The 15,959-nt window shown below is 37.4% G+C and overlaps 1 protein-coding gene across 1 annotated transcript in view; it reads right to left on the bottom strand.

Annotated features, from left to right (window-relative positions):
- LOC150107934 (protein GPR107-like) overlaps positions 1–10,307 on the bottom strand; it is a 262,788-nt gene extending 252,481 nt beyond the window's left edge. Inside the window, exon 1 of the mRNA XM_090415460.1 lies at positions 10,196–10,307. Within this exon, the coding sequence (XP_090271586.1) occupies positions 10,196–10,282 (87 nt within the window). The 5' untranslated portion in view covers positions 10,283–10,307. The remainder of the gene's footprint in view (positions 1–10,195) is intronic.
- Between the last annotated feature and the right edge of the window lie 5,652 nt (positions 10,308–15,959).

Raw genomic sequence — 15,959 nt, 5'->3', positions numbered from 1 at the left:
TTTCCATCTTGGTGTCAGTGGTAGCAGTTCAGAAAGTGAAAATATTGGCTCATTCATGGTAATTATTGCCAAAATTTTACCTTTATGATTCTGGTGGTAAGGCTTATACGTTGGCTATTCTTAATGTTTTTTAAGGAAATTATAATGCAGACTAATATTAATTACAATAAATGTAATTAATATTTCCAATATTTAGAGAAAGTCAAATTGCTATTATCAGGGAACACAGTGCACATAGGCACTACATTTACCAATGTAGTGAACGTTGAAGAGGATGATTCTGTAGAGTTACAATCAAGGAAAGAGCTTAATGATATAATGCCTTATTCTTCAACTTGCAGTCCGCAGAAATTTCCTGGCGGTCCGCAAAAAAATTTCGGAATGTATATCCAGCCATGTATATCAAATTTTCTAACCTCTAAGCAGCAGTAGATGTCACACTACCTAAAATTTGTAATGTTATAACATTGGATTTAATAAATAAAATACTATCTACAATGGGAGAGCCTGTGTAGCTCAGTGGATGTGGCGTTTGCCAACCACGGCGCTTGGCCGCACGAAGGAAGACTTGGTTTCGAGTCTAGTCGGCGACTAGAGGAAATTTTTCTAAGCCTTTTTTCGACCGGTTCCCAAGTTAGTCGATCTCTGGCACGGGCAAGCAGGTTTTTCCTTCCGGAAACTCGGGTTTTTCGTCCTGTAAACTCAAGAAAATCGACCGTAGAACTCACATTATTTCAGACGTTAAATATATTGTGTTAGGGTTAGGGACCACGAGATGGCGGCACATTTGAGCCATCTCTCTTCACTGAGTACCGCTTAATTAGTGATAGCCTTGGGCCATCTATCTCTGATTGGTACCAGTGGAGATTGAACTGCCCACTCAGTCTCCAAAAGTTAGATAGGGCTAAATGGCCTCGCCTACTCCCCGTATACGGGAATAAAAAGGCGTTAGCTGATTTTTTTTTTTTTTTTGATTGGTTTATGTTTCTGTCTTAGCCGTCAGCTGGTCCGCGAAATATTTCTCCTATTTTCCCCGGTCTGCAGGTGTAAAAAGGTTGAAGAACGCTGATATAATGCATTCACTCAGGAACAACAAATCCCTGGGAATAGACAAAATCTCTGCATTGTTACTGGACGCAGGATGAAAGAAAGTAGACGATAAGATCTATGAATTGATTTTAACCACATGATACAAGAGAAGAATGATAAAACGATGTAAAAATTATAGCGGTATTTCTCTGTTATGAACAGCAGAGAAATATCTATTTATAATATTTACAAAATATTTAAATATTTACCACTATTTTGGAGAAGAGATTAAACCTATTTATGGAGAAGATAAATGGTGTCTACCAAGTAGATTTCAGGAAAGACAAATCCACAATTGATCAGATACATAGTGTTAAAAAATCATTACAGAAGTTTTGGGAATTTTATATAAATATTCATCAGATTTTTGTTGATTTCCAACAAGCATTAACAGAGGAAAATTATGAGATTATATACTTTAGAATACCAGAGTCTAGTAAGACTTACATGGTTAACAATTGATAATTTGGAAGCACAGGTTAAAATACAAAATGACTTAACAGGTCCTTTTCCAATAACTCAAAGATTATAACAAAGAGATGGTCTGGCTTCAATACTTTTTTAATTTAGCTTTAGAATACGTTATTTGATCATTACCATATACAGGATTAGTATATGCAGATGAAATTAACCTCCCAACCGGCCAGGACGTATATATACATCAAGGTCACCATGGATGAGAAGTGCATATTAAAATTGTAATATATGGTGGAGACCTCAAAGGTCGAAACCAGTCTGGGTAGTGACCCTTCCCATAATTTTGTATCCCATAATGCATACATATCCATAAGGATATGTGCTTTGCATTATGGAATACAAAAATAAGTGAATTCATTAGCTTCTATATACGAGTTGCCCCAGTCCTGAAAATCCTTCAGGTGCAAACTTTGTTTGCTTACACTTGGATAAAGGATTAAACCAAGTATATAATTTCTTGGTATCTTTATGTGTCATTCAATTGCTTCAAACTCTTGGTAATCTTGTGACCAAATGCTTCCCTTCCACTCAGCTTCTTGTACTTTCTTTCAGCAATTCTAAGTTTGAATTAGTAAGTTCCTTTAAGTTGCCGATCCAATTCTTGCAGTCTTCTTCCTACCCTCATTCTTCACCAACATAAATACCTTTTCCAATGATTCATCTGCTTGCATAATATGTCCAAATTACATCAACTTCTGTTCAGTGATCATTGTCTCCAAGGAGCATTATTGGTCATTCTTGTAGTTCATGGGATTCTTAATTGTCTCCTCCACAACAATAATTCAAATGAATCAATAAGCTTTGTCTTTCTTCTTAATAATCCAGCTTTCATATCCATACGTCACTAATGGAAATACCATTGCTTTGACAATTCCAACTTTCATGGCTTTATTCATACCACAATCTTTCATAATTTTTGTGAGGTTTAACATAGCTTTTTTCCCCGCATGACCATCCTTTTAATTTCATCTTCACATTGATGATAATTCATGAATCTGGACACCAGATTTTCATATAAATTGACAGAAGCCATCACTTTTGTTTTGCTGATGCGTAAATTAAACCTGACTTTGTTACTTTCCCTGTTAACCAACAGAAACAACTACTCTAGATCTTCCTTAGTTTTTGCTATGAAAATTGTATCATCTGCATATCTTGAATTATTTTACTGCCACCAATCTTAATTCCAGCTTTGTCTTTGTCTAAGTTAGCCATTCTCATAATATATTCACTATAAATATTAAAAAGGTAGGGTGACAGTAAACAACCCTGTCGCACTCTGTTTTTTTTTTAAGAAAAAACACAGTTTCTCTTGACTTTTTACTCAAGCTTCCTGGTTATCATACAGCTCTCTTATCAAGAGAATTTGAATACTTTCTTCTGAAATTATCATCATTATTATCATTATTCAGGCCTCCATGGAGTCAAAAGACTCATTGTGGGGGGTCCTTCCTAAGAAACACAAAGTCTATCAAGACTCATTCGAGGGAGGTCCCCTCCTAAGAAACACAAAGTCTATCATACCACTCCTTAAACTCATTGACTGTTCTCGCTCTCACCACTCCATCAGGCAATGCATTCCATGGTTCAACTACCCTCCATGCAAAGAAACCACTCCTTACCCTCTTGCTCACAGATTCCTTTCGTAACTTACAGGGATGGCCTCTTGTCATCAAGACAAAAAAAATTCTCTTTTTTCTTTTCATAATCCATCTCATGTTTGCTATTTAGTCTAGGTCCTCTACCTCTTCTAAAGCCTGCCTGTTCTTGTGGCATTTTTCTATTCACATATGGCTCCAACCTTTGTTGCATCACTTTCAACATAACTTGATCTTTATGTGAAATTAAAGCAATGGTTCCATAAATCTCACAATCTCTGGGATTTGATTTTTTTTTTTTTGGAATTGTTATGAATAGTAATGTTTTCCAATCTCTAGATAGGTATATTTCAGTCAATATATTCACTACTTCATCTACCACTGTTCTCAATAATTCCACTGACACTCCATTAGCCATCAATGAACACTCCATTGCTGACAACACTTCACTTTTCATTATTATGGGTTCCTCAATAAATTCTCTCTTTACAATATTATTATGTTTATTGTACAAATCCTCTACATAATATTTCCATCTTTTACCACTGCTTCTTCCATCAAACGTTTTCCTGATTTTATTTTTCACAACTTCTAATCTAGGAATAAATTTCCTTGTAAGTTCATTAATCTTTCTAAACAGATCTCTTGTTCTACCAATAATACTCCTTTCTTCAATTTCCTTATATCTTGTTTAGATGTTTCTCCTTATCTTTCCTAGCCTATCTCTAGAAATCTGCACCTAAGTTGTCTAACACTTTCAATGAAGTTTCATTTTTATTCTTTCTTCTGCTATTTGAACAGCTTCTTCTGACAACAATTTACAATCTTTCTTGTTGCTATACTTAATCTTCTCTGCTTCTCCACTACTGTACATGGTTTCTTCCCACAATTCTAATTCTTTTCCAAATTTTTAATTTCTTTCCAACTTCTACGATTTAAATCAAATCTGATACTGTCTTTTTGGTTTCTTATTGGCCCTTAATGTTAATTTAACTTTCGCAATTAATAATTCATGATCTGTCCCACAATGTATACCAAGTAGTGTTTTTGATGACTTATGTCCTCTAAGAGTGGAGGCTTTGGAAGGCAGTGACACTTATGTTTTGAAAGCATATGGTATGAGGTAGAGGTGGGCAAGACAGGATATTTAGTGGGGTGTTGCTACAAGCCAAGGAGTACAGAGGGTGAGGAGCAGGGTATGCTTAGGCAGTTGAGCTTGGCAAGCGTAAGAAGAATGATGGTTATGGGAGATTCTACAGCAGTATAAATTGAGAAGAGGAAAATGCATTTAGTAATAAGGGAATGGAATTTCTAGAATTCTTGAGGGACAAATGTCTTAGGTAACATGTAACAGAGGGAACAGAAGGTTCAAGAGTTTTGGATTTGGTCACAGAATCAGAAGAGCTGATTATAACTAAGATGACATCTCTCCCCCCCCCCCAGTTGGAGAGAGAGACCATGTGGTTTTGACTTGGAAGATGAATAAATATGTAGGAGTATCAAAAAGAAGGGAACGTATGTGTAATTATAAGATGGGTGATTATAATAGTCTTAGATAACAACTTGGTGCAGTTCCATGGAAAGCAAAATTGGAAGGTGGAGATAGCATTAGTGCTTAGGAAAATGTGAAGGAATATTTGTTAGAAGCATAGTAAGCTATATTCCACGAGTGAAGAAGAGGACACACAATTTGGTGTCAAGTGGATGACAAACAATATCAAACAGGAACTGCAGGTGAAAAAAAAGTTATGAAAGAGATATAAGAAAAGGGGTGGAAAGCAGATGCATGAAGAATATAAGACACAGGCCAGGAGAGTGACTAGTATGGTAAGGAAGGCAAAACTGGAATATGAGAAGAGATTGGCCCTAAGATCCAAAGAAAATCCTAGGAAATTTTTTAGCTATGTGGCAAATAGGACAAGAAATGATTGTTGGAGAATGACATTGCAGAATACAAATGGGAATAGAATGAATGATGCAGATGACATAGTGGAGTTGTTCAATGAGCACTTTATTGGAGTATTTCATCCTGGAGAAGTAGGTTTTAATACTATAGGGATAGGGCAGGTTCGAGGTTTAGAGGTGGAAGAGGAGTGTGTTCCAAATACTGAGTCCTCTAAATGTCAGCAAAGTTGTGAGACTGGATGGTATTTTGAGATAATGTGCTAAAGAACTGAGAGCTCTGTTGACCTGGCTTTTCACAATGAAAGTCTTTCTGCGGGAAAGGTAACCAAAAAATTGAAGGAAGGCAAGCTAGTGCCATTGCATAAGAGCAGTAGCAGACTGGAAGTGTCTAATTATAGGACAGTTTGTGTTTCATCAGTAGCTGTTAAGATCTTGGAAAAATTAGAGAGGGACCATATACAGCACTGGGCAGATGAGGGTAATGTTATCTGTGAGAGTAAACATGGATTTGTTAAAGGGTGCTCTTGATTTAGTAATATGATTGCCTTTTATAATAAAGTAGACAAGAGCAATTGATGAGAGAAAGGCATATACTGCCATTTTTTTGGGATTTTGCAAAGGCATTTGACAGGGTGCCACATGATAAGCTGTTATTTAAGTTTTTCAGCACATGGATTTAGATGTCGGGTTAGTCAACTGGATTCAGGATTGGCTGTCTGATAGGTATCAGAGTTGTGTATGGTGGGACAACCTTTATATCAATGACATTGTCAATGGATTGCAAGGAGATATTCAGCTGTTTGCAGATAATATGTAGCTGGAAAGGGTTATTAGTAATAGTGCAGATGTGGCAGCAGCCCTGCAAGAGGATTTGAATAAACTAGAAAGATGGGCAAATGAATGGGGGTATCAGTTTAATGCAGCAAAATGTAAAGTCTTGAAGTTAGAGATACATTGATGGGAGGCAGCATACTCTGTTGGAGGAGCTGTACTGGAGGAGACAAAGAGATCTGGGTGTGATGATTGATAGAAACCTGAAATTCAGGAAATATATTGCAAAGGTGCTGAAGGTAACCCAGAGGATTGCTGCAATACTGAGAAGGATGCTGACCTGCTGAGATAAAAGAGTTATCGTTCCATTGTATAAGATCCTGATCAGACCAAACTTAGACTATTGTTCTCAAATTTGGTCCCCAGGATTTGATGGGGATAAATTAATTGTGGAAAGAGTACAGAGATGGATAACAAAGATGGTTTCAGGACTGTACAATGTTAGTTATGAAGATCACCTGAGAGAATGTGGACTGCAGAGTTTGGTGGATAGGAGGAGGAGAGGTAACATGACTGAGAATTTTAAACTGTTGAGAGGTAGTTACAGGGTTGACACTGGGGAGCTCTTTCACTTGGTGGAAGAGAGGGAGGGAGTGATGACAAGGGGCCATCCCTGGAAGTTACGAAAGGAAACTGTGAGCAAGTGGGTGAGGAGTGGTATGATATACTGTTTCCCCAGAAGGATCTCCCACGATGAGTCTTTTGACTCCATAGAGACCCGAATAATAATAATTATCATTATGTGGCACCTCCAGGAAGTACAAAGACTCATCGAGGAAGGGCACCTACTATACAGCTCTGTCTCCGTCTCCACCACTAAATTCACCAACTGCAACGAACATTAACTGGCAGTCTTAACACCACCACTTTAACTGATATACTCAAACAGAGGTTATGGGTTTCTAAATATGTCTGGCATGATGTTGAAAGGTATCACTAATACAGAACAGAGAAGTGCAGGAGGAAGAGAAACTAAAATCGCTGCTCTGGAGACCATACTTAGCATTTGAAATTTCACAACTCCAATAAGCTGGGTGGTGGTATTTCAGGTGATGAAGGTCATCACCTGAAATTCATCATTGCACCATCACTACACCTACTAGATAGCAGTTGGCATTTCTTCTAAGAAGAGGGTATTATCTCTTTGTAATGAGAATAATCACTGGTTCTGCCAGAGCTTTTGTGGAAACAAGTCATACCACAGAAAGGTAGAGTTGACTTGAGAGGGAGAAGGTTGTATACTGTGCATCATCTGCCCATTAAAAGCCCATAGCCTAGTAAGTAGCCTGGTAACAACAATACTTCATGTGCAAACTTTGTTTGCTTCAACTTGGATAAAGTTTTAAACAAGAATATAATTTCTTGTCAAGGATAATTTAACACCAATATCTCACCTATTCAGAAGAATATGGAATGCAAAACAGCTGCAGTGCAGTAAGGACATCAGTCAAATAAAGTAAATGCTTAATACCTGCATTTTATTTAATTTTATATAACTTTATGAAACATACCAGTATCTTATTGGAGTAAATAAGTAAATGAGTAAATATTACATTTACTCAATTTGTAGGATTATAAATGAACTAATAATATCACTTCCTGTGTTTTGCAAACAGAATTAATGGAGAGAATTAGGTAATATTCATTCAATTAATATAATCTTTAAATCTTTCAACAATGCTCTAGGATTCTAACAATCTTTTGCAGTCACCCCTTTTTTTTTTTTTGTATAATCAATCACCTTATGGAATGAGGGAGTCAAATGGGTTAGTTTGGTAACAAGCTTCAGGATATACACTATTTGGTCAAAAATATTCGGATGCATGCTCATCCTAACTGTCACTCTAATGTGAAAGGCATTAATATGGAGTTGGTCCACCCTTGGCTGCTATAACAGTCTTCAATCTTCTGGGAAGGTTTTTCATAGATTTTGGCACACTGCTGTGGTCATTCCATTCTTCCAGAAAAACAATCAATATTGGGTTTGCCTGACACTCAGCGCTGCACACATCGATTTGTGGAGGGACCATTGTCAACACTGATACAGGAAGGATCCATTATCAAACTGTTGCTATATTTATTTTATTTATTCGCATGGAGTGCATCCCATTTCCCCCTCCCCATCCCTATTAGGACGAGTTAATTCCCCTCATTGGGGGGGGGTAGGTATTTTGGCTGTAAATCTGTGTGTTCATGGAGCCAGTTTGTCTGTTCTGAGGGACAAAAAAAAAGTTTCCAGGTGAAAAAACCATCTACCTTCATACGAGACTGGCTAACTCACCCTTATCAAAAGACCAGATAAAGACTCATCACATCATGGACAGAAATGAACCAGGGCTTTCCAACTAAAAGGCTTCGTTTCTACTGACTGAGCTATGGAGGCTCTACTGTTTGCTATACAGGTGGAAGCATAAAATTGTTTGCATTGCTATAGGCCACAGCATTAAGACTATCACAGTAACTAGGGTCGGGGGATGTCTGGAAGAACAAACCATGAAAAGCAGACCCAAAACATGGTCTCCTTCAAACTTCACAGATGGGTTAAACACATTCAGAACAAGCACATGGTGCTCTCCTGGAATCTGGGAAAAACAGATTCATCTATTGGACTGTCAGATGATGAATAATGATAGCTCATTTTAGAGAACACATTTCCACTTCTCCAGAGTCTGACGGTGGCACACTTTATACTGCTCCAACCAATGTTTAGCACTGTCCTTGCTAATGTTAAGACGTGTGCAGGTGCATAAACATGGAAACCCACATTCATCAGTTCCTAGTAAACAGTTGTGGGGCTGCATTGCATGCAGAGGTATTTTGGAACTCAGTAGCATGTGTTTCAACTGAGGGTAGGTGATATTTTGCATCACATTTATGTGGCCTACCAGTTTGTGATTGTGCTGGTGTTGCTCCTAGGCATTTTCACATCACAATAACACCACTTACAGTTGATCAAGATATCTGCAGCAGGACAGAAATTCTCCAAATTTCACTGTTGCAAAAGTAGCATCATATCACACAAGACCAAGTGCTTCCTTTTATATCTGTATGAGCCATGGTTATGAGGTATGCATCTATATCCACTGCTATGAAGTGGTGTCCAGATATTTTTGATCAGATAGTGTACAGTGCCAATAAACTTCATTTTCCCTCATAATTAAGTAAAATACCAACATTATCAAATTTTCTTAAAATACCAAAAGAGGAAAATGATCTCAGAGAATAAGGAAGAGCATATCCTCCTTTATCCCATTTGCTAGATATGGTAAATAATTACAAGCAAAGCTCTGGGAATCACACAGTGCATAGGTTGAAATCGGCTTTATGGAAAATGTGAGGAGGTGAAGCAAAGAGTAATATACATTTACCTCTAAATGCTCATATCTATACCCTTGTTCAAAAATACAGAACCAATTATTATTATTACATGACACCACCAAGGAGTCCAAAGACTCATCGAGGAAGGGCATCTACTCTACAACTCTGTCTCCACCCCCTCAATTCACAACTACTGCAACTGCATCATCTATACCAATGCCACCTACTGCCCACCACCATGACTAGTATTTTCACAGATAATCACAACCATCCATGCCCACAGCCTTTTGGCTGGAGAGTTGATATGCTAATCATTCAGTCAATAGCTGTATGCTCCACATTTTTCGTTAAGCAGAAAAGCAAATTTATACCTATGCATGCATTCCATTGGATTTCACAGTTAGTCAACATATAAAAAGAGTGCAATTTTTAAAGTATGGAAATTACATGTCTTATTTACATGTTCTGGTTTTTATCTGATCAAACAAACAACAAGAATTCAGTGATTTTAATGTCAATTTCTTAGGAAGCGTGCTCGTTACTATAAACCCAAAGGAATAATAAGTTCTTAAAGTTAAAAAATTCTTTAAATGATTAAACTTTCCAAAGGTCATCACGAGTGCTTTTTTTTTCTGATGTAATCCATTTAACTTTAAATATTTTTTTTTGATAATTGATAAGTTCTTGACAGTGATAAATTTCCCAAAGCAATGAAAACAGATAAGCGATATGCATTTAAGTATTTTTATTTTTCAGGTTACATCAAACGACTCAAACTTCATTAATCGGAGAGAATATACTACAAAAAAAAAATTAAAGTTACTATCTACAAGATACTGCATGGTTAAAAATAAACAATACTCATAATTTATGCCACAAGCAAAAATCAACCTATTCAATTGCATAGAATGGTGATAATTGAGAAACTTTCTATGATTACTGTTCTATAAAGAAAACGAATTAGAAGGGAGTCTTACTTTTAGATTTAAGTGATGAAGACGACTTTCAACATTCAAAAAAGCAAAATAAATACACAACACTACCATACATTTCCAGCAAGCCATCGTCACTTTACATTGATACAAATATTCAGTGCAATGCCCATAAGTAACCCTGGTGGCGAATTCGACAAAATGATGATTTTTTTTTTTTTCGTTTGTTTTAATTTCAGGTGCATTAAACATTTCCCATAACTCCTCCAGCAAGATGGACTCGACCTTTAGTTTATTATCCCTTTATAAAACTTTGTGAATTAAAAATGTAAATTAGAATTTTTAGTGAGCGCTTGGCTCTCCTATTGTGGACTGATTAGCAGTGTATTTTACGGAGTATATATTTCTAACACTCACATTGCGTTTTCAGGCATTTGCGTCTTGAAGACATGTGATCATCGTAGTCCACCTCCTGAGAAATGGATTAGAGTAGATATCTGCATTAGCAAAAACGTTTTCAACCGTTTCAAGTAAGAGGTTTTATGATATCTGGGATACCGGCTTCACGGAGAAGCTGGGTATTCCTCGTGAATCATGGAGCGTTTGTTTTTTTCCCACATTCTCCAACATGTGTAGCTCAGTGGATGTGGCATTTGCACACCACAACTTGACCACACGAAGAAAGACTTGGTTTAGTCGGGTAAAGTCTAGAGGAAATTTTTGAAGCCTTTTTTTTGACCGGTTCCGAGTTAGTCGATCTCTAGCACGGGCAAGTTGGTGTTTTCTCCGGGAAACTCGGGTTTTTCGTCCCGTAAACCCAAGAAAATCGACTAGAACCCACACTATTTCAGATATTAATTATTGTGTTAGGGTTAGGAACCACGAGATGGCAGAACTTGTGGAGCAATTCTCCTCACTGCGTGCCGCTTAATTAGTAATAGTCTTGGGCCAGCAATCGCTGATTGGGTACAGTGAAGATTGAAATGCCCACTCAGTCTCCAAAAGTTAGATAGGGCTAAAACGGTCTCAAATACTCCCTGTACGGGAATAAAAAGTGGTTAGCTGATGATTCTCCAACATGTGTTTCCAGCTTGGTGATCCATACATTTGTGTAGGTGTAGTCATCGCCTTGTATAGGAGCAGTTATTTTTCATGCGTAGGCTACAGCGTTTGTTCACTAAGTGGTATTTTGTCATTTTGCTTCGTTTGCTTTTGAGAAGGAGTAATCTACATAGGATACAAAACAGAGCACTCTGTCTAGCTGTATCTCTAAGTATTTGGCGACTGGCTACAAAGGGATTGGAACATCAAACATAATGAACTCTCCTTCGAAGATTTCTCGTTTCTACATAAACAGGTCAGCGAAAGTATTGTCTTCGTTGACGTTGATGTGCCATGTCCTAATCCACTGCTCTGATACTGAGATAGCAGTTTGCAGAATTTCGGATACAATCTCGGTCTTAGGAATCGGAACAGTATTGCACAATCCTCGGCGTATAGAGCCACTGGTGCAGTGGCCATGCAGAGGATTTCAGACATATAGATGACGAAGATTAACCGTAAGGAGCTCTTGAGAACGCCTCTAACCTCGTTAAGATGATATGCCTGTAGTTTCGCAAGAAGCGTCCAATCCTGAAGATAAGAAGAGATAAGGCTGGTCAGGCCTAATGCAACTTTGATGTTGATCAATTTTTAGACTAGCCATCTACGCTAGCCTTGAGGAATGGCTTTGTAACGTAAAGAAAAATGTCACCGGTGTGTTGTCTCCCGTTGTATCGCAGAGTGATATGTTCCATAAATAATACAATTTGTTGTATATTAAATAATTCTTGCGGAAGCCAAACAGCTCATCGGAAATAAGATTTGTACATCGTGGTTATTTGCAATCTTATTAGTATCACTAATTCAGCAATATTTCCTGGGAAGAAGAGCAGGCTGATTGGGCTGTAGTACTGAGGGAACTGCTTTGCTTTCCCCAGTTTCTGGATTATGTCACCTTCTTTCATATGTATCAGAAAAGAGTAAAATTTTAGCATTATATTAATGAGTGGTACAAGGTATATCATGGCATTGTGAGGTAGCTGTTTGATGACCTTGTTGGAAATACTGTTTTGGCCTAGTGCCTTCCTGTTCTTTACATTGTTGATTATTTCTCGTAATTGTTGTATTATTTGTTGTACAGTAGATAATTCTTGCGGAAGCCAAACAGCTCATCGGAAATAACATTTTTACTCGTGGTTATTTGCAATCTTATCAGCATCACTAATTCAGCAATCTTTCCTGGGCAGAAGAGTGCTGATTGTGCTGTAGTACTGAGGGAACTGCTTTGCTTTCCTCAGTTTCTGGATTATGTCAGCTTCTTTCATATGTATCAGTGGTATAAGGTGCATAATGGCATTGTGAGGTAGCTATTTGATGATCTTGTTAGAAATACTATTCTGGCCTAGTGCATTCCTGTTCTGTACTTTCTTGATTATTTCTCGTAATTAAACAGCTGAAGTTGGTTTGTGTCATTTGGGACATTGCATGATTCTGCGTGACGGGGTTCGCTAACGTAAATGTTTCCTGCGAAAATCTAAGTCTTCATGCGTGTAGTTTGGAAGTCATTGCAAGATGTCAAGGAAAGTTCCTGCATAAGGAATCATGATCCAAATCATCACCCAAAGCGAGAGATCATCGGTATTTAGAGATAACTGTTTATGTTTACCATTGTTGGTCCCTCACTGCTTGTCGGAGTGAATAGATGATACGGTTGAGGGTCTGTTTTCAGGGTCAGAATCGTGTGGCGGCGACGCCTGGCTCGATTCCTCGAGGAATCGTTTCATGATTTCTTCGCGCAAGTGGTCATTCTTTCAACCTGGCATTGCAAACGAAGCGGCTTGGATTGCTCTTGTTATCTGTTTTTCTAGATTTTGTAATAAAGTGTTAATCATCTTATTAGATTGGGTACTTGAAACAGAGCCATCGAACTTGTATAGTGCTTAAAGGAGAATTCCACCGTTAATTGATTACTGATAGATGGTCAGGAGTATTCTCCTCTTCTTAACTAAGTGAATTAATAATGGGTTGTGTTTGGAAATGATCCATCCAGCATATTCAGCATGTATTGGTGAGCGATATTCCGGAATGTGGAGAAATCTACCACATTTGGATGTCGTGTCGTGTACAGGATGTGTGTTCTAGAGGCAACATAACTTGTGGCGGCAAAAACGTTCAGAATTTTACAGTTCGGAATATCAGTTTTATTCCAGGCCAGGAATAAAAGTCTGGTGTTTAAGTCGCCTACAACTAGAACGTCTCGGGTCGTGTCAATTATTACTATTATTATTATTGTTATGTGAATCATATGTGTTGTAAACAGTGGCGGCTCGTGGCTTGAAATTGTGGGGGTGCTGCGACGTTCGAAATATACCTACACACTGTAAGTACAGTGTACGTGTTTGGATAAAATATCAAAATTATGGTAAAAATTTAAAAAAACAATTAAACATTAAAAAAATATTGTTTATTATCGATAAAATTATATAGTTTGGTATAATTCAATATTACTTAAAAATAAAATATATTCTTCTTGTTTTGTTTCATAAAAAAATATTGTTTATTATCGATAAAATATAGTTTAGTATAATTCAAAATTACTTAAAAACATAATCCACTACCATAACCCTAATAAAGTTCTAAAATAAAAACTATAACAAATGTTATGTCTTTAATTGTAAAAAAAAAAAAAAAAAAAAATCAACTAACGCCTTTAATTCCCTAATAGGGAGTAGGCGAGGCCTTTATACCCTATCTAGCTTTTGGAGACTGAGTGGGCAGTTCAATCTCCACCGGTAGCCAATCAGAGATAGCTTGCCCATGCCTATCACTAATTTTAGCAGCCACCGATGAAAACTCGGGTTTTTCATCCCGTAAACTCAAGAAAATCGACCGTAGTACCCACAATATTTCAGAGTGACCCTATCTTGTTAGGGTTAGGTACCAGGAGATGGCAGCACTGTTTGCCAGCCTCTTCATTGGTGTCTGCTATAATTAGTCTTTAATTGTAATATTAAAATATTCAAACAGAGGGAGTAAAAACTATGAGCACTACGAACACTCTACTACTGGCCCAAACTGTGTATGAACAACAGTGGAACTGAGAGAAGGACAGTGCCGCATGATGCTAATAGCTCGCATCTCACTATGATGTGCATATGCTTTTGCGTGCAGCAATATGACACTGCGGTAAACACAGTGCTGCTGGCGTCCTTCGCCCTCCTCCTAAGTGCTACAAGATGGATTTTTATTATTTTTTGTACAAAATAAGAGAATTGTATAGGATTGTTGATGATACATTTAAATATTACAAGCGAATATAAATAAATAAATTTATTTATTTCTATATCGAGAAAAATTGGGGGTGCTGCAGTTCCGCAGTGCCTCTGCACGAGCGTCCCCCGGTTGTAAATACGTAATTACAATACGCAATCATAATTTTAATAATGAAAAAGATTGTATTAAAAATTATTATTATTATTATTATTATTATTATTATTATTATTATTATTATTATTATTATTATTATTATTAAGCATCTTCAAGGAGTCCATAGACGCATCGAGGGAAGCCCTAAATATCACGTCCAGAACTATCTAACATGTGCGTTGTAGATATCATACTTTCCTAATCATACACAGTGATAGCACCCATAACAGACTGTGGCAACTACTCCACTCATTCACTACCGTCCAAGACAAAAACCTAATTCTAACACCCTTGCTAACTACACTCTTACTCGATTGCCATGGATGAACCCTAGTTCTCCTACCAAAAGACCTGTTATGAAGAATTTCCTCTGAATTAATCTTGAAAAACCCTCAGTGATTTGTATATCTTAATCATATCATCTTTTTCGTCCTATCAAAGAGTTTCATCTGAGAGGATATAGATGCACCTCTGGATCCTCTCCACATCCTCCTTATCACCAAGAAACAGTGGCGCGCAGATCCGCCCGCAATGAGCAAGAAGGGATTTTATCAAGGCTCGACAAAGAAGAACAACAGCATTTAAGCTTTGCATTGTAAAATATTCTTCAGTAACCAAGCGATCTGGTGAGCTGATTTAACTACTTTTGTAATGTGCCCCTAAACTTTAACTCCTAATGTTCGCCGACCAATTAGAGATCCTTCGACACTTCTGTGCATGTCAGAAAAAGGAGAATCTATTCCGATAATAGGGTAATCAGTCCGTATTGTGGGATGAGTTGTTTATTATTACAGGTCGGAAAATTAACTTCTGTTTTATGATTATTGTAGTTAACTATGTTGCTTGTATAACAGTTGGAAAATTTTACCTATAAAGCACGTGATTTCGCATATTGGCGACCAATTCGTAAGTCCTTCATTCCTTTCACCCCTTCAGCATGAATCGACAATTCTTGGCAAGATGCCAAGCAGAGACGTACCAACAGTGCGAGAACTATATCAAATAACACTGACAAGTCTCTGGCTTCATCAATTTCCTGGGGTACAGTTTCATAAATGTGGTATACAGCTGGTAATCTTATCACTACAAAATGCATAATTTTCCACTTTGTCACATTAAACTGAAATTCATTCTCCATTGCCCAGTCTGCCAATCTATGCAGTTCATCCTGCAAAAATTTGAACATATTCTGTATTAACTATTTCTATACTAACATTGCATCATCGGCAAATAAATGAACATTTCCTCTCAGATGCTTTTTATATCTTTAAACAGTAGCGGTCCAAGAACAGAACCCAGCGGCACGTTGCTAGACACAGGCCTTTTGAACTCCACTCCTGAA

The sequence above is a fragment of the Typopeltis vanoorti genome, chromosome 3, assembly GCF_054136105.1.
Source record: "Typopeltis vanoorti isolate ZY-2024b chromosome 3, IOZ_Tvanoo_1.0, whole genome shotgun sequence".
In the NCBI taxonomy this organism is placed as follows: domain Eukaryota; kingdom Metazoa; phylum Arthropoda; class Arachnida; order Uropygi; family Thelyphonidae; genus Typopeltis; species Typopeltis vanoorti.
The sequence above is the reverse complement of the archived record's forward strand: the minus strand, read 5'-3'. Positions and strand labels throughout refer to the sequence as shown.